The following is a 24886-nucleotide window of genomic DNA, read 5'->3' as shown; positions in this document are numbered from 1 at the left end:
TTTTAAGAGTACAAATGCATTGAACCAAAATAGTCATTGTAACAATGTCAACTAGAACCTTCGAGTCACTCTCAACGTGATCCCATTTCTCTGAGCCATGTTTTCTTCCCGGTATACATCCCCACATTTCAGTATGAAGCGCGTTCAAACAAGTGTCATTGCTATCCCGAAGTAAACCGCCACATCTCAAACTACTATTTGAGCTCTTATGTGCATTGTCGCAATTAATTTTTACTCAACCCTCTACTCTACGGGGATTTTCCGACCAATAAAAATAATATCAATCTTACAAGACCATCAAATCAAATGTGTCTTCTCAAAATTGTCGATCTTCATTCCCATCTTCATAATCACATGAGTAGGATCGGTGGTGCAATGAAACCTCTCTTTTAATTTTAACTTGTTGAATATGATTTTTCAATTTCACCTTTTTGTAATAATAATTCCATTTTATTATTTATTTTTTCTTATTTCAAACTCTAGTAAGATGAGTACATTTTTTTCTCTCTAATGTTTGAAAGAGAAAAAAAAAAAAAATAGCAACAATTTGCGGTAGTTTATTCATCAATGGACGTTCCTTCCCCTTCGTCTTCTTCTTCCCACTGCAATTCCAACGATACCCTTCCAACAACAAAACACACAACCGCCACTCTCTTCATTCATCCTTCCAACAATCGCGACACAAAAACACGCAAGATCAAAACGACGTCGAATCATACATCACCGAATGACAAGTTATTGCCGCGCAAACGACGAGCCGTTAGATTCCCCATTCGCCGTAAAACAACTGACGTAGCTTCAATCGGATTCCCTCTTGGAATGTCATTTGCAGCTGTTATGGCTGAGGTTCGTTTTTCATTTCTTCTTTTTCTACAATTTTATTGATTTTGAAGCTTATTTAATTAGTTTGTGTGATTTTTGTTAAGGTGTTGTATAAAAGAGATGCAACAATTGATATTGATAAGGTTTCTCCATCTGGTATATCATCGGTATGGTATTTTTCTGTCATACACTTATAGCCATAGTTCTAACTTTAATAATCAAATTTTACTATGCACTTTTTGAGGATATGTCCATTTTCAAGGATTTCTAGATACAGTGTATGTTAGATTTCACTTTTGGAGAGTTAAAATTAATTCCAGAGGCGTAGGATTTATTTTGACATGTTTGTATATTCTCGAAAAAAATTGATTCAGCTTCTGGCATTTAGATTCTACAATTGATTTTAGTCTTGCATTTAGTGTCCAATTCACTTTTACATGAATGTATCCAAATATAAAAAATTACATTTCGGGACAATTTTTATACAAGGACCTTTTACTTAATTACAAACATAGTATCAAAATCATCTGTCTATTAGTACATGAGATGCTATCTTTACCGATGGAGCTTAAAATCGAATCCAGGACCTCTAGTATACTACCCAAACCCCTCGCCACTAGACCAAACCTAGTGGCTTCATCCTTTATGCGTATTTATCTATTGATAAATTTAATTTGTATTCGAGCCTTGACTGCTCTACTATTTGTTTACCTTGCAGATATGCACATCAGCCATCAAAGAATCTCTAACAAATGTAAGCAAGGCGTTGATTATTGATTCATCTCTTGATTGAGGTTTTACTGCATTTCTCTAGCAGTTCCTGTAGGCTGTAGCGAAATTCATTTTGCTAAAGTAATGTCCATGTGCCAGTTGTTTTGACTGCCTATCCGGTCACAGGTTTATGGAGACAAGCTAGATGATATGGCTAGGAACTTCGAACAATCTTTTGCTAGCACTTTGAGTACTCTCAGATTAATTTACGAATCATCTAGGAGCAATGAAGGAAATAATTTGAATACTAGGAAGATAGGGTTTCCAACTTGTAAATTGACTCATGGCAAAGGTGATTTCTCAAGTGGTTCTGTCATTGATGGTGGTAATTCAGAGGGAGTGTTGCGTGAAAAAATCCAAGATCAATCAAATAATTGCAAAGAGGTCAAGGAGAACTTTCATATGGATTCAATCAGTCACGGTGTTACCTTGCACAGGCAATCAAACCAATTGGTTTGTTTTCCTCCAATCTCTTCTCGATCTGGAATTAATAATAGCTCTATGATTAGTGCTTCTGAGAAATCTGTTATGGAGGAAAGTCGATCAAATGACCTTAAGACATTAGAACTTGCCCTTGCAATGAAAAAACTGAAATTGAAAGAGACACAGTTGGTTCTCAACTCTGATTTGAATCATCTAGAGAGATCGAAGTTGGCCATGGGAATGTCAAAGGCATCTTTTAAAGTTGAAAAGTTTAAGAATCAATTGGAAGATATGAGACACGGTGAACTAGTTAAGAACTGCGTAGACTGTCTTATTGCCGGTCTGCTTGTCATGTCCTCCTCACTTTTGTATGGAGCTTATGTTTATTCTTATGAACGCATCGCTGAATCTACTGCATCGTGTACTCCTTCAAATAAGGCAAGTATATCATCTTTTTCCACTGGTTCAGTTGTTTCTGTGCTTGCTTATTTCAAGTTGATATGCTTTTTCGCCACAAATTGATCTTTAAGCATCCTTTTCATTGATTTGGCTTGAGGGAGCCCTTTCTGCTGTGATATAAAACTAACCAGGAATGGTTAATTGGTTATACCTTTACTTGTCTTGAGTTGCATTGTTCTAAACTCTAACACCGTAGGGTAAGAAACATATAAAAAAACATATAAATGAAATCTATTTATATTTTCTTATTTATATTTTCTTATCTATATTTTTTACCGTGTTTGTGTCATGATTGAAGATACGTTGTGATAGCATGACTGTCATTTCAGCTGCATATTAATACAACATTGCCTTAGTTGATAAATGTTTATAAGGTCTTCTTTTATGTTAGGAATCCAAGTCCTGGTGGAGTCCGAAGTCAATGTTCTCTATTGATACAAAGTGGCATGTTTTATGGTGTCAAGTTCAAGTTATGAGCCGAATGGTATTTGGCATCTTAATGATTTTTGCTATTGCATATTTGCTAATCATGAGGTCAACAACAATATCACAGACAATGCCCGTTACTTTCATTCTTTTGCTATTAGGAATTGCGTGTGGCTACTGTGGCAAACTTTGTATAGGTACTTTGGGAGGGGATGGTTCTTTGTGGCTCATATATTGGGAGATTATGTGCATGCTGCACTTCTTATCAATTGTCTGCACTCCCACTCTGTTCAAAATCCTTCATGGACCGGTCGTTGCATCACATAAAACAAAGCAGAATATAATCATTCCATATTGGTTTCGCCGATTTTGGTTCTATTCGACTTTGCTTGTGTTTCTGCCATTATTTTGCGGTCTTGCACCTTTTGCTAGTTTCGATCAATGGAAAGACCATTTTTTGTTGAAGGTTTCAGTATTCAACAATTTCGAATGAAAAAAGTCATAGGTTGGTCATGGAAAACCTTTCTTTGGGTACATACACTTCTCTTACTGGGAGCTACTTTGCTTGTAATTAGCTTAAAAGCATTAATGAAGCAAAAACTGTATGAATTGTATTTAGTATCGATTTTGCTAATTGTTTGCTTGAGTCCCTCTTGTTTAGTTTATAGAATACTTATTTTGGAAATTAGACGGGGTCAAGTGATCTTCAACTAATTTATAGTTTGAATTGAACTGTATAGTGTTTCTCAAATATGACGCGGTGATATATGAATTTATCAAATAACTGTTTTGTTTGTACCAAATGCCAAAAATATATATTAAATGAATAAAGAAAATGGATCCACTAACCCTATTTTTTACACTATCTATCTCTCATTTTTTGACTAAATAAAATTTAAAGAGAGAGAATGAGAACTTAAAGGGAAATGGAGATTAAAGTGATAGAGAATGGTGGAGTATCCACATCCGTATATCAAGAGTAAATAAATAGTTTATTTAAATTTAGTTTTTAATATGTGCGCTAAGTGTCTCAAACCAGTCATTAAGTTTGGTCATGGGTTTTTTTTTTTCTTTTTTTTTTTGGTACAAAAAGGTCATGGATTCTTTCGTCAGCTTTATTGTTAACCAAAAAAATTTATCTGCGCTCAAACCTTAAAGAACAAGAATTCAATCGTATACTTAAGTGCTGGTAGAAATTGTGTTTGAGCATGGTAGGTATACCGACATTTCTGTTGCACCATATTTCAAAATAACAATAAAACAAAAACAGAAAAACAATAACAACTCTAACATAAATTCTTATAATTTGTAAAAATGTTTTTTGTATATACATAATTTGTAAAAATGTTAAATATCTCGTTCTCCAGACCTTTTTTTTTTGGTTGATCGTTCTCCAGACTTTTATTGGACCGGGCACAATAATTTATTTTTTTGGGATTAGGCATCATAGTACTTTAAAATATGGCAATTTGGAAATGAAATTAGATTGGGGTTTTAAGGTCCTTAATGACTGTATACCAGGTTTCAATATAGTATATTACAAAGAGTTTAAAAAATGACTTATTTGAAAGGGTTAAGTTTTTAAGATTAATTGTATTTGTGAAACAAACACAAGAATATTACCTCTCCCCAAATGAGTTACTTTTCACAAAAATATTCCAACTTCCACTAATTTTACAGTCTCTATGCTTCTTGTATAGTTGTTTTTAGCTTTCCTTTCAGAAGACAATTGACTTCTTTTTCCAAACAAATAAATAAAAACTACTGTCACAATTACGGCAGATAAAGATGAGAGGAAAATAAAAAGAAACTAAAATTTATTTTATCATAGACCTAAATCAAAACTGTCATACATTTAATTTGAAGGAAAAAATAATACTCTTTAAGAGAAAACCAAGACAGAGCTAAGAGCAATTCGAATTGCAGCTCAAGCTGTGCTCAGAAATTCTCTACAAAATGGAAGTCATAAACATTGTCTCAATTACCCTCACCACCTAGTTCACTTTTCTAGGATTTCTGAGCTACAACTTTACATTGTATGATCCTTTAGACTATTACATCGGTAAAGAAAATTTGGCAGAGCCGCCAAGAGGTCACCTAAACTTCATATAGAATAAAATACTGGCAAAGCAAAGCAGGCCAAGAAAATTGCCATTGATGTGGAGCCAATCACAGAACCTCATGAGCCTTTCCATAATACCTGTTTATGAACGGAGACTGCAAACACAGAAAAATATATCATCAGCAAATTGTAAGTGCAAGTAAAATTCATTCTATTTGTGAACATAAACAGAAATTCAGGGAGTAAGTGTAATAAACTATACCAACGGTCATTCTGCTCCGAATATGACCATGTCCATCCAATAAATTATAGGGGAAAAGAAGCAAAAATAACTTGCATGATTTCACTATAGCCTGTTACTACTTTTTTTTTTTTTAGGATCCAATATGGAAAATAACTTGGTGTATATTTTGGAAAAAAAAGCACCTGGTATTTTGTTTTCAAGGACTTCTAAAGATAACTTGAGGGATTGAATATTTTTTTCATTGATTTTCATTGTTCTTATGTTTGAACTCCCCCTTGTAAGGAGAATATCTTATCCTACTAACTACTTGTAATCATCTCTTGATCCAGTGAACTTTTTATACCAAAAAGGGGAAAAGGTCGTATTTGAATGCTCAACTACCTACCTTAACATTTGACACATCAGGTGCATCTGGAGATGGAACAGGGTAGAACTTATAGAATCTCATAGTATCAAATGCAGCTTTAGTCTCCGGACTCATATCTTTAATGGCTTGTTTCCGTGCTTCCCTTGCCTACAAGATAAAAAGAAGGTTCAAAAAAGCAGAAAGTAACATAATATGTGCAGTGGCCCAACAGCACAAATCACAAAAAGTACCTCTCTATTGGCTCTCTTTGCTTCCCGAACCCTTTCCCTGACAAATTCCTAAAGAAAGAAAGAAAGAAAGAAAGAAAGAAAGAAAGGGATCAGCCTAACTTGTTATTTAAAAGACATGAAAATTATGAATAACCAATCAACAAAATATCTCTTTTTTACCTTGAAGGCGTCCTTTTGGTCTGCTGCTAACTCTTCCGCCTCAATAAGCTTATCAGTAAATTCCTGCAGAATATAGAACAATCAAGTGTAAGAGACCTTTGACTATTATTGTTATAGTTCTGCTTGCCCTTAACTTAACCATCTCTATTAGAAAAGCAAGTAGGGGAAGAAACATCGAAACACATAAAGACAGTGACAAATAAAAGAACTTCTTTAATCATGTCTAACAATCTCACTCCTACACCACAGATGAGTTAAGATTTCCTAGAACTCAATAACATAGTAACATGCAGCCATTTAGAGCAAACAACAATGACTGAAAAAATAACAGGCAGAATATAATTAACTTCCTGCAGAATAATAGCAACATTCAGAAAAATGGCTATTATAAACTGTAGAAGGATAATAATTTCTAAACTGCTACACATCAGGCAAGTTTAATAACACACCATCCAGTGAATTCATTACCTCAAGTTCATCTAATTCCCAATCAAATTCACAGAAGACCTGCAACAAGCAATACATACATGAGTTGCATATAAGTTACATAAAGAAAAATGATTTTCATAACCATCTCGCAATCAACCCCAAGAATCCTATAGGATAGTTTTTAAATCATAATTACCGGCTTTGGCTCAACTGGATATATTATTGGAACCTCAGTGCTCTGTTCAAATTCATCTTCCTTGAATGGCTGATAGAAATCTGTGGAAAGAATAGCACTCATAAGCAGCTATCTTAAAAATAATAAAAACATCAACTGATGATGAACCAGTATGCCTCATACAAAATGAAGCACTATAACAGACAAAGCAAATAATACTACAATCCGCAACCATTCATCATTCTCACTTTATTGAACTATTTATTCAAATTTTATTAACTTCATCCGCTAGTTCCGCTAGTTAGTAGAACTAGCGTACATATGCATGTGAGCAACAATAACATTCTAAAAGCTATGAAACTTACAAGGCAAGCAGTACTCATATTTCTTTAATCTATCCAACTTCAGGTGTTTTAGAGCAGACCTGTACCACAAATTCAACAAAGGTCAAAAGGCATATATCAAATAAGTGGCTAAAACCTTTTTTACAATGGCTGAAATATCAATGTGGTAAGTAAACTATCACTTTTCCCAACATTCATTTTAAGCTTCCATGTATCCACATTCGTTTATTTTAATGTTATAGATCTTCAGAGATTGAATCTATTTTCCCATCATGGATTGAAACCATGGTAAATGGAAATTTTTCTATAATGGAGAGTAGATAGGGAGTTATAGACTATTTGAAAAGGGAAAATACTTTTTAGGAACAATAGTTTTTTATTAGAGATATACAAATGAACGTAATTTGCTACATATAAGTGATGGCATGCAATTACTTTCAGAACAGTTTTTACATAGACCCAACAAATGTATTATTATGCATTTCTTCTTTCCATACTTGCCATTATAACATTATTTCAGGACTAAAGAACAATGTAGGTTGAAAATAGTAACAATAGTTGTTGGGTACAATCGGGAAAAGGGTATAATGCAACTACCTATATAATACATGTACATACATATATTTAATGGTTTATGTGGCATTTAAATGTAAAATATGAATAGAAATCAGACCAAAGGACACTAACATTATTGACAGGAAAGGCCAAAAAAAGGGAATAAAACTATACCTTCTTTGGGTGCAACGCAAGATGAAGATTTGAGACTTTAGTCTATCAACTTGGCTATCTCTGTTGAACACATAAAATTATTTACAGAAGTTAAGAGGCAGCCAAGGAACAATCTATAATACAATTTACCAAAGGAACCACTGAAATTAAAAAATAAACAAATTAGGATGAATACCGGTCCTCCAGAGGAATGTATGGAACCCAGTCCATTTTCATTTGCTTCATGGGGATTATCTCTTCAGCCTCTCTCTGAACTGAGTTGATCCCAATTTTATCAGATGGTGGAAAAGGTGATACAACCTGTTACAGAAAGAAGTGGAAATAGTTTTAGAATTAAAATCACAGTATAAAGAAAATCAGATCAACAAAGGCGAAAGGTTGATTCACAATGTAAAACTAATATTTTCAAATAACACCTTAATTAACAACTAAATCATTAACGATATGACATGACTTCATGTCTATACGAAAGAAACAAGGTCCCACGAGGAAATACACACAAATTACAGACAGAAAAAAACTATAACAAGTTATGACCAACGACAGTAACCAAAACTTTTTCCCATCGGGTGGGGCCAGTTCAGTGAGTCTAACAATGTCAGGTCAGAACACAAGAATTATTAATGTACTGTGCATACTTGGAAGCTCGAATCATCCATGTTTAATAAAAAACTCAAAATAAATATAGTTTGATCAACTCAGTTTGAGAACTCACAGCTACAACAACAGGTATGCAGACAACTTTGTTTTGCCCTTGATATGAAACCAGTTGAGCTGCAATGACAGGATGCATAAGAACAATGTAAGTTAAATATCACTAAATTGGGGGCTAAAAATGGCTACGAGGCAAATTAGTTGCCTAACCACGAGTGATGAAAACATAGATACTTACGCTCAGTGCAACCAAAGAGATAAACCTTCTTCTCGTACAACAAACCGCCCTCTTCAAATGCATTCTGAACACAAACACACACAAAAATCACAATGTCACCAGCAATTCACTCAAGCACAAATCATCAACGAAAATCCAAACATCCACAATACTCACTTCAAGGTTCGAGAAATTCCACTTGATTTGATACACAGCATCCAATTGGTCCCACTGGCATTTTAACAAAAAAGCAGTGAGAAAACAAAAACACAAAACAATCAACTCATAAATAAATAAATAGGATAAAATAATAATTCAAATAAATTCAACAAACCTCAGTTCCAACAGGGAATGTTTCAATCCATAAATCTTCCTGCAAAATCAAAATCACAATTAGGTCTAATTAATTTATTCAAAAACCTAAATAGTTATAACAATTTTTCCAAGTAGTAACGAAATAGCAAACATTCATTAATAATAATAAATAAATAAATAAAATAACAATTCTTCTTCAGCATTAAAAGCTAATTTAATAAAAAATTATAATAAAATAAAAAATTGAAAATAATAACATTAGCAGCGTTTGATTAAAGTTGAAGAACGAACCAAATTACGCTTATCTTCAAAGTATTCAGGTTCGGATTGGGGTTTTACGGTTTTTTGACGTTTAGGTTTAGGTTTGGTAATTTGGTTATCGTTTTGTTGAGACGAAGCAGTGGCGGTAGGTGGAGCAGGTTCGGAATGAGGTTTTGGATCTTCTTCGGTGTGTTTGGTTTTTCTCTTAGCACCTTTCCTCATTGTGTGTTGAAATTGGAATGAACAGAGAAAAGAGTGAAGAAGAAAGAAACGGAGAAGAGATAGGGTTTGGAAGGGGTTGAAGAGGTGAAATCGAAGGCGCTAGATCCGGATTCAAAATTCAGATGAGAGAGACGAGATTTTAAACGCTATTTATATAACAAATAACAAATAAATAAATCAAAAGCGTTAAAATAACGCTTCACTTTTTAAGCGTCAAAACAACGCAATTGTTTGCTGCTTTTTTATTTTTGTTTGCGGCACCGTGTGTAAAAATTCAGAACAAGCATTTTTTTTTTTTACTTAAAAAACAAGCTTATTATTACAAATAAATTAATTAATAGATAGATATTTAGTCGCAAAAACAAAATAAATTACTATATTTTTAGACGGAATTTCAAAATAAATTATAGACTTAAATATGCAAAAGTCCCTGCACTTACGGGTCATTTGAGTTTTAGTCCCTGCATTTTAAAATCCTTTCATTTTGCCACTGCACTTTCATTTTACTTTTAAAATGGTCCCTGAACCAATTTTTTTTTTTTGAAGTGACACATTTTTTCATTATGTGTCAATTTTATTTTACTTTTAAAAAATTACTTATTTAAGGGTATTTTGATCGATTCACTGCAAAATTAAATGAGTCATCAACTCTAAAGTCCAGTCAACAGTGACAGATAGCAAAAATGTGTCATTTCAACAAAAAAAAAAGGTTTGGGAACCGTTTTTAAAGTAAAATGAAAGTGCAGTGGCAAAATGAAATGTTTTTAAAATGCAGGGGCTAAAACTCAAATGACTCGTAAGTACAGATACATTTTGCATATTTAACCCTAAATTATAAAATAATAATATTTGGCTAAAATAAAATAAAATCACACTTTAACTTCTACTTGAGGCCAAATCCATAAATACGATGGGCCATTTTTCTTTGGCAGGATATGATGGGCCATTTTAGTCGAGAAAAAAAAACAGATCGTACTGATTTCTTGGTGCGCCCTACGAAATTATCATACTACCCTTGTCCGCTACTTAGGTCACGGAATACTGTCTGGCATTCAAGTGATGGACGTGTTAAAATTCTTTAGTTTTATTTTGATCATATTTTTTTACTAATGTATAAAGACAAATATTAGCAAATAAGATATTGTTTGATTTGTCTCATTGAATATTTTCACAATATTAAATTTTTATAATTTCTCATGAAAGAAAATTAAAGATATTAATGATTCAAATTATGCATTGGTATCGTGTTTTATTTTCTCTCCTCTTTCTTTCAACCCAACCAAACATAGAGCGGAAGGTCTTTGCAATAATGACATGTCTTTTTAGACGATACTATACACTATACACTATGGAAGAGGGGTCCTCTGTCCTCATTTCCCCCACAAAGAGAGATGATTATGTGTATGATTGATCCTACTGTTTGGGGAAGACATAATAATGGTGTAGAATTATTGAGTTTGATATATTTTATAAAATTGACTATGATTTTAGAATTATTTTAAATTTTAAGTTAAATTTTAGAGCTTTTTTATTTTAAAATTGATTTTTGGACTTATATTTATTGGTCAACATATTTTAACATGAACTTATCTAAATATAAAATTATTATTTTTAGACTGGAAATGAGAGAGAAACATCAATGAAACTTACACACAATTGTGAAGATCATGGTGAAGATGTTCGTCCTTGCAATATTGACATTTGCAAGTTGAACTATGACTCGTAGACCTAAACATAAATCATCTTACCTTAAACTCAATTTTAGCTAAAATGAATTCATTAAAAACTAATTTGTGTCATTGCATAACCAAACAGACACACAAACGCTACTAATACTATAGTATGGATTCGGATTGTCTGTTGTAGCTGTTTTACGCACTTACACGTTGTAGGTAATCCGGACCTTTGATTTATGATCAGATGACTGTGATTAAAGCAATTTAAATATAACATTTTAATAAAGGTTATGATCTTTTGTCAAAAAAATAAAGGTTATGATCTCAGCCATATATGTTTAATCGGACGATCACCATCGATTACTATGTGGATGCGATAACTGTGGGAAATCGAGTCCCCCGTAGTATGGGAGAGCGTCCAAGTAAACAACCACCAAAGTGAATCACTTTTAACGAAATTATTCGGGCAGATATTTGGTATCACGGTGAGTCGCAATAATTTTATCAACCTACCATAATATTAAACATGCACTCGGAAACCAATTAATGTACCAAAAAATGATGAGATACTTTATCCATGTCATAATAATGAACAGACATATATAGCTTTTAGTTTTCACTGTCAACTTTCCTTCTTTTTTCCCCTATGCTTTTGGGTTGAAGGATTCTCTGATTCAGATATAGAATCTAGGCCAAAACATTTTAGAAAAGCCACTTTTGCTAATTTGAAATAATAACAAGGGTGAAGGAAATACAGAGATGAAGCTTCCCCTTCTGAAATCTCTTCTCTCACTCTCACTATCTCTGTGCTTGTTGCTATCTCCCCTTTAATACTCAGGTTCTCTACCCCCTGCCAAAATACATACCCTGTTAATATGCACACACATTTTTCACAATGAAAAATAAGCTAATTAATAAACATGAATTATTGCTACATCTAACTGTTGGAATTAATCTAATATTAACAATATACATGCTCTCATAACAAAGATTAAAACCATAATCTTACTTTAGTGCGGAAGCCAAATAAACATATGAGCATGTATATAAAACAGGATCTACGACATGTTGATTTATCAAAGATTAGTGTTAGGAATACCTGGATGACGAATCCATTAGATGAACTAACCGTTGTAATCCTGAAACACAAAGAGAGAGACGGACGACGAGCATCCGTTGGCTTGTGGTTCTTCCTCAACCAGGACTCCTTATGCCTTTAGGACTCTTCAGATGGGGAGAAGAGTCGATATGCGGTGTGTCCGGTATATTGGGGACCATAGCCTATATATAAGGTGATGGCCAATTAGGGTTCCCATTATTCCGAAATGGGCCATCCTGACATCCACTCATATTGAGCCCATATCCAATTAATTAATTACTTAATTAATTCTAAATAGAAATCTAATTAGCCTTTTAACTTTATTTGATCACTTAATCAATTAAGGCTCCTAATTGATAAATAGCTAATATAATTATATAAAGATATTTGCCCACATAATATTATTGGAATATTGTAAAATATTCCAACAATCTCCCACTTGGGCTACATATCGTTATAATTATATCATTGTTCCTTAGGCGCGCATCCGAATGCTATTTATCTTTAGATTTCAACTTTACAATCTGGTCCATCTCATACACCAATAATGGGACCACCGCGGCTGTCGTCACTGACGTATAACGTGACGGAACCCCGACGACCACCACATCAATGTACTTGACGACATAGATCTGATATGGATGAGTGGCATGGAAATTTCATGCAATGTGATCTCTATATCATGCCTATTTCCAACTGGTCCAACTGAAAACTTTAGTGAGATCAAACTGAAGTTTGCAAATTCAATATTTGCACCAATGATACAAAACCGATTATTAACAATAATAACCTCAAACTTTATTTCTGCAGAAAACCTTAACAAAATCTGTATCAGTATCAAAAACCAAAGTTAGAACACAACAAATTAAAGACTCCCACTAATCCAAGACATCCTTAGTGACAAAAATAATATGAAAGACCTTAGGTGTCACGTCTTTGATTAGTGAGTCAGCTAGCATAAATTTTATCTTTGTATGTTCTATCATTCAACAACAACATTATCCGACTAATTTATGTCACCATATAACTTAATTTGTCTTTCAAAACCTTTTACTTTATGCAACCAAGTGACATAAATACCAATAGTCATTTCTTGAGGTAGAATGTCCATTAAATATAGACATTCTAAAAGGATCGGAGTCGAACATCCTAATGATCTCCAAATTGTTAGATCTCCGATATGTGAGCACAAATTATCGTTCTCTATAACAATCCTTATGGTTGCCACATTTCAACAATTCAAATTTAGAATTGCTCAAGTATCTGCCAAATGATCTTATTATATACACTATTTCCGAATGTGTATAAGTAAGACCGTATATAAGTTTCTTAATGCTAAAGCATATGAAAAAAATACTTTATTTTCTAAATTTCCAGATTTTCTTTTGATCAATAATTGAGACTAAATAGTCTCCCTTAATGATTAAGGCAATTCCTTAGTTTATTGACTTTCATGTCGAATTTATTTTCAACTTTATTGATATAACTCTTTTGTGATAACCGAATGATACATTGAGAATTCTAAGTATCAAAATGCCCAATACAAAAGAGATGTGCCCAAGATCTTTTGTCACTAAACTTTTGTTAGTGATTTCTTGATTTTGCACAACAATCATATATCACTGTTGACTAAATAAAATAAATTCAACACATTAAATTTGGAATATAAACATACTCCCACTGAACCTGTATAATCCACAACTCTCCATAATATACATCTCAAAAACCAAATGAGACAATCACCTTATGAGACTTTTGTGGTATCAATAATGAGACAACTTTCTTAACAAATTAATGGATTTCTTTTGTTTGCACATTATCTACTTTGTGTCTATTGACATAAAGTTTCATCTGATTGCACTTTATTGTGTTTCTTAATGTTGTCATTAAGAAACACTATCTTGATATCCATCTTATTTAGTTCCAAAAACTATAATAAGTAACAAGTGTCGTGACTGTCTTAATAGAGTTTTCAAAACAAAACGAACATGAATTCTCTTTGCAGTCAATACTTTTATAACACATCATACTTTAATTCTTGAAGGTATTGAGTTTGATCTTCATGAATTAATCTCTTAACTTAATTGAGAGAAAGAACACTAATATCCTTATGAGAACCCAAATTTACTATATAAATAGTAACTATATGAATTGATTTAGAATCAATTCTTCCTCACTCAATTTTGTTCTTTTACCATATCTCTCCCCCAAACTCAATATCTTCAAGAGATTTTGCAATTTCCGTCTCATAATGTTCATTAACATGGGACCAAAGTTTATATTTCTCAAAATTTTCAACAATTTTAGATTGTCACAAGTCATAACTAAATTGACTATAATAATATTTGTATTTAAAAAAAAAACAAATTGAATCTCTAGTTTAAAATAATAATGAAGAATTTATAACATTAAAACAAAACTTAATTCACATGATGATTCACCAAATTGTCTCTTAAATACAAATATAACTTAATAACAAAAAACTAACAAATAGTTGAAAAAACCATCAATCTTCACCGACTTATTTCCCCGCCAGATTGATGTGTCTTTCAACATCATTGGAAATTTGTCAGTTTAGATCAAATTTTCTTATTATTCTTTATTTGCCTTTATCCTTTGAGGTATTTACATAATGAGCACTATTTTATTTTCTCTTGCTTCAACTGTTTCTTTATTGCACACTTTATGAAATAATTCTATTAAAGAATCATCTCTAACTTTAATAGTTATAAGACTAATTGTGCAAATAAAACACTAAATGCTAAATTTTCAACCAAGTTACCTGATTGTCGAAACCACAACGCTTTAGCAAGATTAATTTACATAATGTGCTCCTAATATTTTGTCTGCTTAATAATCTGAATGAAATAGTATCTCTCCAATGAGAGATTACCTTTCACCTTATTGCTTTAGAAGCACTTTAATTTAAGCAAAGAAAAACATGACAAAAATTATGTCATCTCAAATAACACCTCAAATATTTCTGGAATTCAAAACTTTATGATCATGACCTATGTCATTCGGAGTATACTTGCCTTTTATACTTGAGTCTCACTTTAAAGTTACCGAATAGTGAGAGAATTTGAGTTTTTCCATCTTGACATAAATTTAGATCCAAGAACACAATGTTATTCCTTTATTTCTAAGCGCTAGAATTTTAAGAATTTAAAATTCTAAAATAATTTTGCAGATACATAAACTATATTAGTTTATACAGAACTAAAAAAATTACTCACCAAAATACCTAATGCACCATTGATGTCAAGCCCTTAAAAATAACATCAATTGCTAGTGGTATTTCATGACAATGATCAAACATTGACGATCAATATTAAAAAATAATAAATCCTTATAATCGTCACATGTTTACCGTTATAAGTGTGAATGCAATCCACTAAATACTTATATGGATTTACACTAACACGTCTTTATTAGGCATATCAATAAATTATGATAGAGACATGCTCAACTTTATTTGTAAATTATAAGACAAACAAGATACCAAACGCACCATCAATCCCCAATCTTTGATTGTAAGAATTAACTGCAAGCGGTACTCTCAACGTAATGATCAAATGTTGGTAATAAGTCCTGTCAGATAATGTGCGCCTTTGACACCAACCATTACCCACATGGATAAACTTAATAATTACTACACATTTACCATCACAAGTATGTATATTATTCGGCCAAACTGCACGTCTTCCTTTTGGCCGACTGTAACAGCTCGCATGAATAATCTCATACTACATCTTTTATAATTTCAATTGAATATAGTCTACGCACCGGAGGTTGCTTTATGCAACTTTTTGTTTCGACAAACTCAATCAAAATTACTAGACAATTTAATAAATTGAATATATATGCATGTAATTATTCGGCCGAACTGTGTCTACCTTTTGGTAGACCAAAATAGTTTGTATGAATAATTTTATACATCCTTATGTGATTCTAATTGAATCAAATCTACGCAACAGAGGTTACTTTTGCAACTTGTTGTTTCAACCAACTCATTCAAAATCACCTGACAATTTATTAAATCAAATGGGAAAGTCTTAAATTTACAAGGCACTACCCACAAAAAATGTAGGTTGTATTCCTTTATGACACCGCATGATAATCATAAGATTATTCGGCATCCCTTAATGTGAGAACAAACTCACAAGCAAACTGAAATTGACATGAAATATGTCCGAAGAGCATGATAAAAGAAAATTATTGTAGAAACTGAATAACAATAAACTCAAACATCATAATCATGCTATAAACCAAATATTTAATTTTAAATAAAAATTAAATCTTTATATATACCAAAAAATATTCATGCCACAATTGATTCATATACTCAATGATTCTTTAAACAAATAGACAAATAATTCTAGAATGATATTTTCCAAAATAGAGGGAAACAAAACTTTATATTCTATAAATAAACAAATGATTATAGAATCTATATTTTCCCAAAATTTAAAGAATCAAACACTTTATTTTCTGTACATAACAAATTGGATCAAAATATTTTGAGAATCCTTATTAATTGCTATTTGACTGCAATTAGTCTTATACAAAAATATAATAATCAAATATGTATACCAAATCTCCATATACCTTATTTCTCAAAATAAACCTTAAGTACAAAATTTAATGTGAATCAATTTATAATTTCAAATCAATAAATCCCTATTTAAGCTACAAACTGTAAATATTTGATTTGATTTGAAAAACTGAATAACCAAAATTAAATTTAAATCCTTATGCTTAGCCAACAAATAGAACATAAACAAAAATACAGTATTGGCGACTGTTAAGATAGTGATCCCTTATAAGCATGAATGAAAAACTCAAGTCATACTCTCATCTATGCACATGTTTAGCACACGGTCAGTAACAAATAAACGCCTAATCCAAAATTTGATGCCCTAAATTTTATGGTAACAAACAGAATTTGCCACAAAATTCTTTAATAGTCAAATATATCGGATAAGCACGGAAAAAAAATTGTGAAATCTTCCTTAATCACAATTATAATTTTATTCCTTTAAGAGTGACCACTCAATTGCCGCAAGCTGGATCCAAAATAAAGAGTATAACACATTATACGATCCAAAAAAAAAAAAAAAAAAAATTATGAATCAAATCGGTTCCACATGATTTGGATTCATCACTTAATTGTTTCTGAAAATCTTCACATTTGAGATACATATATATTGATAATTAAAATAATATAGGATGATTCTCTTGAATATATATATCTCGTACAGTTTGAAGAAAACGGTAAGTTACAATCTCCAGCAAAATATGTGGTTACTACCAATTGACCAAAAAGTATATATATAATATAACTCCCAACTTGAATGATTTATGGTTAATACCTCCGAAGGAAAAATTCACCTAAACTCATAAGTCTTATATGTTTACAAGTTAAAAAACCAAATTTATAAACACTCACAAGCAGGTTCCGACCAAATCAGAAATTCACTCGGTTACCAAAAGCAAACAAAATTCAATTTAGGAAGAACCGAAAAATCAAATCGTGAACAACAACAAATTAAGTTCAGCATATCCCAATAAATCAACCATGAAGACCCGCTCTGATACCACTTGTTGGAATTAATCTAATATTAACAATATACATGCTCTCATAACAAAGATTAAAACCATAATCTTACTTTAGTGCGGAAGCCAAATAAACATATGAGCATGTATATAAAACAGGATCTACGACATGTTGATTTATCAAAGATTAGTGTTAGGAATACCTGGATGACGAATCCATTAGATGAACTAACCGTTGTAATCCTGAAACACAAAGAGAGAGACGGACGACGAGCATCCGTTGGCTTGTGGTTCTTCCTCAACCAGGACTCCTTATGCCTTTAGGACTCTTCAGATGGGGAGAAGAGTCGATATGCGGTGTGTCCGGTATATTGGGGACCATAGCCTATATATAAGGTGATGACCAATTAGGGTTCCCATTATTCCGAAATGGGCCATCCTGACATCCACTCATATTGAGCCCATATCCAATTAATTAATTACTTAATTAATTCTAAATAGAAATCTAATTAGCCTTTTAACTTTATTTGATCACTTAATCAATTAAGGCTCCTAATTGATAAATAGCTAATATAATTATATAAAGATATTTGCCCACATAATATTATTGGAATATTGTAAAATATTCCAACACTAACTTCTATTATAGGGGAAATCCGGGTCTCATTCTGGCTTTATCAACATTTGGCAAGCAATGTCTAGAAATGTCAATTCAACCGATTTAAACATCTAAAAGATCATCAAATTTGAAAATAAGTAAACTAACAATAAAACAAAACAAGCAATTAAATTCAAATGGTTAATGATGTTGAGTGTGAAGGTCGAATTGACCGCGAGTACTCAGATTTGATCTCTTTTTGAAACAATTCATAAGACAGTTTATTTACATAATGAGCGCCAATTCAAAGGTCAATTCTTTAGAAAAAATGTACTCCTACATTTTTTCTAAACGGCTAATGTTAGTAATTAGTATTGTTTGTTTTAGTGAGAGTGAAAATCAAACTTCTAAATTTTTATTACTTCACTCGCTAATTCATCCACCTCAGTCATCAAATCGTCCTTATATGCCTCTAAGATGTAAATGGAAAACAATAGTTTGTGTTGAAATGAGAATGGAACTTGTGAAGCTAAAAACTACTACTAGGTGAAATGAAAGTTCTTCACCTAAAACTTTAACTTTCTTAACATAAAAAACCCAAACAAGAGTGGACCACTTCATGAGTGGTGTTGGATCCATTGTCCATTAGATCAGACAGTTATCAATCTTAAAAGTAAAATCTAATTCAATGATTTAACTAATGCATAATCATTAATTAATCCAAACCCCAATAATAATAATAAAATAAACACACCTACATCTCTCATAAAATAAACAAAAAAAAAAACTTTGAACTTCAACAAATCAACTGAGTCATGCAATAAAAAAATAAATAAAGAAAGAAGATAGAGCAAGTTTGTACCCGTGTGAGTTGAAGGGGGTTGGTAACAACATGAGTGGAATGAAGGGTAGAAGAAGAATCATGAACAGTGTGATCTGAAACAATGATGGTGAAGCAAAAAAGGAAGGCAAGTAAAAGAAGAAATACTAAAAGTTGAATACATATAAGCCATGGAACTCTGAAACTCTCCAAGACAAACTCGTCTCCAAAATTGAACATATAGTGTGTGGAAGAGAAGAGACAAACACAAATTGTTATTGTTGAATGTTGATTGGAAGTGAGAGTTTCAAAGAGTAGTAGTAATGGTATAACGGTGGTTGCCACTTGCCACACATAGTAGATTTATTTATTGTTTAATTTTGTTTTAAGAAGATGATAATTAAAATATGATTAAAAATTATTCATTTTAAAAATTAAACTCCGGTTCTTTTAAATAAATTGTTTTTTGTTGTCTTGTTTTACGCAACTGGAATTCGGTCCACTGAACCGACTAATTTGGTTCTGGAGTCAGTTTCACTTTCAAGTAATTTCAGACTCATCCCAATTGCATTTGCGGAGTATGAAACTGTGGTCCTCTCTACTAAGTTCAGCGTCAATCACTATTAAACCAACTTATAATTGGTAAATAATTTATTTTAGGAAAAGTTTAATTAAGAACTTATTTTTAATTGAAATCAGTTGGTTGACCACATATAGAACTAGGACCAGAAAACTACGGGGCAAATTAAGGTGACTTGTGATTGAAAGAGACTCCCCATAGCTGATATTGCTATAATTCAACCGTGTAATTAATAATTAGACAAAAAATAAATAAATAAAAAATTAGATTACAATTTCATAAATTTTCAAAAGATGGCACTTTATTGATTAAATGAATAAATTAAATTTAATATATAATATATTTTAATCTAATTAAAATTTTAGTCCAAAATATATAGACAATCCAGTTAAAATATTGACAGTAAAATAATATAAATCCCAAAAAAAAAAGAAAAAAATTATTATTTTTTACAGGAAGATCCTATAACTATTAATAGTATCCACTACTTTCTATCATTTTTTGTGCGCATAATCTATAATATTGCCTATAACAATTAGTAAGATAATATAATATAAAAATATTTAACAATTGGATTTGTAAATTTAATATTCACAAAAATTAGGTTACAATAGTGTTATGAAAAATTGTTTCTTTGAGAGGGCGTGAGAGAAGGGGGTGGGGGGGCAACAGCTCTGGAAACAGAATAAAGGCCCATTGGTCTCAATCACGAGTCCACCAAAACATGGCCAACATGACACAAAAGAAGCAACTAATCCTTCGTATACCTCCACGATTAATTCCTCCACCTCATATTTCATTTTTTTTTAAAAAAATATCAACATTTCCTGAAATTTTTAACTTTACTACCTTTTATCACATTTAATTTTTTTCATTATTAAGGTTTTCCATACAAGTGTATTTAGAGTTTTCTAAATTAAAATTAAAAAAACTATTCTAGATAACTCTAAATTTGTTTTTTTTTTTTTAAAGTATAAATTGAGTTTTGCACAATTTTTAGTTTTTTTTTTTTAAATAAAGAGGGCGATATCTCAGGTATAACTCCTCCAAAATGACTGACTAATATGAATTTTTTGCAATATATTTCCTTTCTTGAAAACTATAAATGAAATTTCAGAATTTTTAAATTAAGGATTTTTTTTGTCAAGTATCCTAATGGCTAGAAAATTCACTTTAAAGGTGAATAAGTGGAGTGTCCCGGGTTCGAACTCGGGCTCCTGCATATATAGTGTGATGTCCCTACCAACTGAATTAAGCTCACGGGGACTAAATTAAGGATTTTATTTATGCAGAAATATTTGCAATTTTTAAAAATAAAAGGGCTAAATAGCCACCAAATAATTAGAAACCACATGCAAATCTAATAGTCGAGGGTATCAAAAACAACCAGAATTAAACAAAAACTTACTCTGCCCCCTACTTAAAAATTCAAATGTCATCATTGTTGTCTTGACGAAAGTAGTCGGGGTCTAGGTTTATGGATGGATTTTGTCAAAAATCCCTCAAACTCAATCACAACAACATGTTGTGATCGGTTAGGCTGGATTGGTGGATTTTGTCAGAAAAGAAAGAAAGTTTTGAGGTGGGTTTATTGGTTAGTACATCGTTGATAAGGTTAGGACCGTCGTCTGTCTCGGGAAACATGATAAAAAACGAAAATGACTATCAAAAGATAGATCAAATTCTATCAAACTATCAATAACTTGATTAGTCTTCTCAAGCACATGAACTCAATAATTTGTCCAAGCTTATTTTTATTCATCATACTATTTATAGAGAGTGACAAGGGTGAGAAGGAGGACACCGATAGTTCATAAATTCAAGTTTCAACAATAGTTTTCTCTTTTGTTCATCCACCAAGGAGGGGTGGTTTTAGGATCATTTTTTGATCCAAAATCACTCATCTGAATTGTTTTTTCCTTTCATTTTCATTCAAATAAGTGATTATCCACACAAATTTGCTTCTTCGTTTTTGTTTTTTAAGTTTGTCGTCGTCTTGTGTGGCGTTGTGTTTGGAGTCGTCTTGTGCGGCGTTTGTTGGTGGTTCATTTTAGTACGATATTTCGTTGATTCAAATTGACATATTTGCCTCAACTCATTACAGATTTGATGAGGACTTGAACGTCAATGTTACAGATTTGGGAGTATGAAGATTCCGGTTACTTTTATTTTGTCATATTTGTAGGCACTTTCATGATGCCGTTGTGTGCTATTAACCTAGGTGCTGCAAGATTGTTTGTGGATTCACCTTTTTCAGTTTTTAGCAATATTGAATTTGTAATGATCGATGTACTTTCAATTTGAATGAATGAATCCATATTTTTTTAGTAAAAGAAAAAAACAATAACATTTTGACATCTCCTTTTAATGGCTAATTTAACGATTTGTTATTATATATTGAGATTGAAAATGAATATTATATTTTGTTTTTGAATCGGTTAACGTTAGTAATTAGTTGTTAGTGTTAATATTTTTCATGTTTGTTAAGACTTGAAATATATACATTAACTCAATTAACTCCTAGCTCAAACCAATTGAGCTATCCATTTCATCCAAAATGAATACCGTCTTCGCTCCTCATAAAGAAAGTTTGCATTCTATATTGACATAATGTTTGATGTATTTGATCCATATTATAAATCAAATACATCAAACATTTTATTAACCCAAAAAGTAAACTTTTTATAAGATTAGAGAGAGATAACTGATATATCTGGATCGTTGGATTAAGATCGGACAAACCAAATTTTTAACTTGAATTTTATATTTAAAAATAGTTAAAATCTAATCTTAAAATCTAAATTGATTGAACGGTTCAAATGTCCTAAGTGCATACAACATGACTGCATAGAGTGCAATTTCAGTGTATATTGAACTGAAATGGCCATGGAAGCGACGAATTTGGATTCTTTACCTTAAAAAAGCTCACATTCACCTACATTTATGACACATTTGGTTGAGTGTAAAGAAATAGAAAAAAAATAAAATTACGGAAACCAATGCATGAATTTAGACTCAACCAACCAAACAAATTCTTTTTTTTTTAGGTTAATTTTGTCATTACCACCTGTCATACTGTCTCTCTTAATTCTCTTTCCTAATATCTTTATAGTTTACTAGTATCCGGACCCGTGCCAAGCACGGGTAAAAATATATTTATAAAAGAGTTAAACAATTTTTTTATCTCTATAAAAATAAAAATTATTTTTAGATACGGACTTCCATGATATGTATATTAATTAATTATCAATTATTCAAGATATCTTGTTAATCTTGTTAATAATATATATGCTCTAAAAATAATATTACATGATCGATGATTAATCACTGCAAGATTATATTTTCTTCTCTGGTCTAAAAATATTGATCAGTTATAAAATAGTATTACTATATAAGAAGAATGCTTATTCAAACTAAATATAAATACACTTGATATATATTCAATGAAAATACTATATAATTGAAATTATGGTTTTAAAATGAAGTTGCGGATGTAGTAGTTACAATTGTGGTCATTGTCGTTGTTGTGATGCGCATGGCAGATATGAAATAATTTTATATTTTCACAAATTACTCTGGTAGCACCACTGTGACAATACACTATTTCCTCACATATATAGCACAATTTTAGTTTACTTCGTAAATACTAATTGAAAGGTGCTTGAAATACAAAGTTGAGAAACCGTCAAATGTAAATTTTTTCATTAGATCTAAAGTTGATTGAAATTTGAGTACTAAAATTTAATTTTTTGTGAGAAAATTTGAACAAATATAGTTGAAATCGTCTGATGCAGTTCTTGATGTGGCCGCACACGGGATAATAGACTCTAAATGCAAGTGAATACAGGTGAATTTATGATTTTTAAATGTAGAGAATCTAAATGACCACCATTGTTGATTGCAATGTTGTTTTCATCATCACTAAGATCAGTAGTGGATAATAGACTCTTAAGCCACCATTAAAGTCACTAATCAGAGTCAATTTTTTTGACTGCATACTAATCAGAGTCAATAGCAACGGCGAATTTAGCAGAAGAATAAACAGGACCTTGTAATTTTGTCTGATACCCGTGTGTGCTACGTATCCACCTTCTTCCCCGCAACTGCATACACGTTTATTATTACCACTTATACTCTTAACAACTCTTCATTCATAACATAACAAACTCATCATCATCGTTGACACATAACTAACCACCTTCTCAATCTCATCATGGCAACTGCGACACGTGTGACTCACTGCGAACTCCGGCCACCGAAACAAACCTCCCGAATTCGCCCCGAAAAATCCGGTCCGGTTCAATTATCCATCCCTAAACCCAAACCGGCCGAGTCAGAAAGCGCGAACTCAAACATCGTTCTACAACCACGGTTATGCACTCTCAGATCCTACGCTTCCGATCCAGTCGCCGCCGTTATCAAAACTCGTAAAGAAGACACTCAAGTTTCCGATGACGTCTCCTCCTTCTTCGCCACACTTTCTCAATACATCGAAAGTTCTAAGAAAAGTCAGGATTTCGAAATCATCTCCGGTCGTCTCGCTATGGTAACAAAACCCTAACATAATACAAACCGTTGCAAATAATAATAATAATAATGATAATTGTTTTTTAATTTTATTGATGTGGTGTGGTGGTGCAGATGGTGTTTGCAGCGACGGTGACGGTGGAGATAGTGACAGGAAATTCGGTGTTCAGGAAGATGGATATAACAGGAATAACGGAGGCTGGTGGAATTTGTTTGGGAGCGGTTACTTTCGCGGCTTTGTTTGCTTGGTTCTCAAGTGCACGAAACAGAGTGGATCGAATCTTCACCGTTAGCTACAACTCCTTCATTGATTCTTTAATTGATCAAATCGTCGATGGTTTGTTCTATGATGAGACCGATTCCATCGATGAACTCTGATTCATGCACTGATACATGAATCACTAGTTATATATACATATTTTGACTATATATAGGATAGAACAGAAAAATGTAATGTTGTTGGTAATGTATGATAAAAATGAATATGATAGATATGAGGATTTAATATTGAACCACGATTTAATATTCTCTTAAACATATTCATATATTGTAAGAGTGTGATTAGATCCTATACAAAGATTTTGAGATTATTATTAAAATCTTCTATTGTTCAATTTCATTATTTGAGATATTGTTTTATAATCTCTATTTACCTCTCATTTCTTTCGAATACTAGATACATTAGTTTTTGAATGAATCTAAAGAGTGAATTTTTGTTTAT

General features: G+C 32.0%; 4 protein-coding genes across 4 annotated transcripts; 2 read left to right on the top strand and 2 right to left on the bottom strand.

Moving 5' to 3' along the window:
- Nucleotides 1-474: 474 nt before the first annotated feature.
- On the top strand, nt 475-3633 carry LOC123917316 (protein CPR-5-like). Its single transcript, XM_045969007.1, has 5 exons — nt 475-846; nt 927-989; nt 1541-1576; nt 1720-2454; nt 2867-3633. The coding sequence occupies exons 1-5, from the start codon at nt 568-570 to the stop codon at nt 3392-3394; spliced, it is 1641 nt and encodes a 546-aa protein (XP_045824963.1). The 5' UTR covers nt 475-567; the 3' UTR covers nt 3395-3633.
- Nucleotides 3634-4701: 1068 nt separating this feature from the next.
- LOC123915914 (protein HEAT INTOLERANT 4) lies at nt 4702-9492 on the bottom strand. Its single transcript, XM_045967191.1, has 14 exons — nt 9118-9492; nt 8846-8884; nt 8689-8742; nt 8533-8596; nt 8356-8414; nt 7816-7940; nt 7641-7700; nt 6933-6991; nt 6589-6668; nt 6432-6470; nt 5964-6026; nt 5805-5852; nt 5593-5721; nt 4702-5118 (listed from the first exon to the last, which is right to left on the bottom strand). The coding sequence occupies exons 1-14, from the start codon at nt 9307-9309 to the stop codon at nt 5071-5073; spliced, it is 1059 nt and encodes a 352-aa protein (XP_045823147.1). The 5' UTR covers nt 9310-9492; the 3' UTR covers nt 4702-5070.
- A 1980-nt stretch (nt 9493-11472) lies between these two features.
- Nucleotides 11473-19368, bottom strand: LOC123915913. The gene is made up of 2 exons (XM_045967190.1): nt 19101-19368; nt 11473-11835 (listed from the first exon to the last, which is right to left on the bottom strand). The coding sequence occupies exons 1-2, from the start codon at nt 19296-19298 to the stop codon at nt 11608-11610; spliced, it is 426 nt and encodes a 141-aa protein (XP_045823146.1). The 5' UTR covers nt 19299-19368; the 3' UTR covers nt 11473-11607.
- A 4245-nt stretch (nt 19369-23613) lies between these two features.
- On the top strand, nt 23614-24817 carry LOC123916462 (stress enhanced protein 2, chloroplastic). The gene is made up of 2 exons (XM_045967925.1): nt 23614-24184; nt 24280-24817. The coding sequence occupies exons 1-2, from the start codon at nt 23852-23854 to the stop codon at nt 24541-24543; spliced, it is 597 nt and encodes a 198-aa protein (XP_045823881.1). The 5' UTR covers nt 23614-23851; the 3' UTR covers nt 24544-24817.
- The last annotated feature ends 69 nt before the right edge of the window (nt 24818-24886 follow it).

This window comes from Trifolium pratense, linkage group LG3 (assembly GCF_020283565.1).
Source record: "Trifolium pratense cultivar HEN17-A07 linkage group LG3, ARS_RC_1.1, whole genome shotgun sequence".
NCBI classification, from domain to species: Eukaryota; Viridiplantae; Streptophyta; class Magnoliopsida; order Fabales; family Fabaceae; genus Trifolium; species Trifolium pratense.
The sequence above is the reverse complement of the archived record's forward strand: the minus strand, read 5'-3'. Positions and strand labels throughout refer to the sequence as shown.

Excerpts from the sequence above, each read along its gene's own strand:
- LOC123917316 (XM_045969007.1), top strand. The coding sequence starts at position 568 with ATGGACGTTCCTTCCCCTTCGTCTTCTTCTTCCCACTGCAATTCCAAC. Across the intron at positions 990-1,540 it reads CTCCATCTGGTATATCATCG|ATATGCACATCAGCCATCAA; the intron begins GTATGGTATTTT and ends TTTACCTTGCAG. Across the intron at positions 1,577-1,719 it reads TCAAAGAATCTCTAACAAAT|GTTTATGGAGACAAGCTAGA; the intron begins GTAAGCAAGGCG and ends ATCCGGTCACAG.
- LOC123915914 (XM_045967191.1), bottom strand. The coding sequence starts at position 9,309 with ATGAGGAAAGGTGCTAAGAGAAAAACCAAACACACCGAAGAAGATCCA. Across the intron at positions 8,743-8,845 it reads CATTCCCTGTTGGAACTGAG|TGGGACCAATTGGATGCTGT; the intron begins GTTTGTTGAATT and ends TTAAAATGCCAG. Across the intron at positions 7,941-8,355 it reads GCATACCTGTTGTTGTAGCT|GTTGTATCACCTTTTCCACC; the intron begins GTGAGTTCTCAA and ends TTTCTGTAACAG.
- LOC123915913 (XM_045967190.1), bottom strand. The coding sequence starts at position 19,298 with ATGTTCAATTTTGGAGACGAGTTTGTCTTGGAGAGTTTCAGAGTTCCA. Across the intron at positions 11,836-19,100 it reads ACCCCCTTCAACTCACACGG|GGGGTAGAGAACCTGAGTAT; the intron begins GTACAAACTTGC and ends GTATTTTGGCAG.
- LOC123916462 (XM_045967925.1), top strand. The coding sequence starts at position 23,852 with ATGGCAACTGCGACACGTGTGACTCACTGCGAACTCCGGCCACCGAAA. Across the intron at positions 24,185-24,279 it reads TCTCCGGTCGTCTCGCTATG|ATGGTGTTTGCAGCGACGGT; the intron begins GTAACAAAACCC and ends GTGGTGGTGCAG.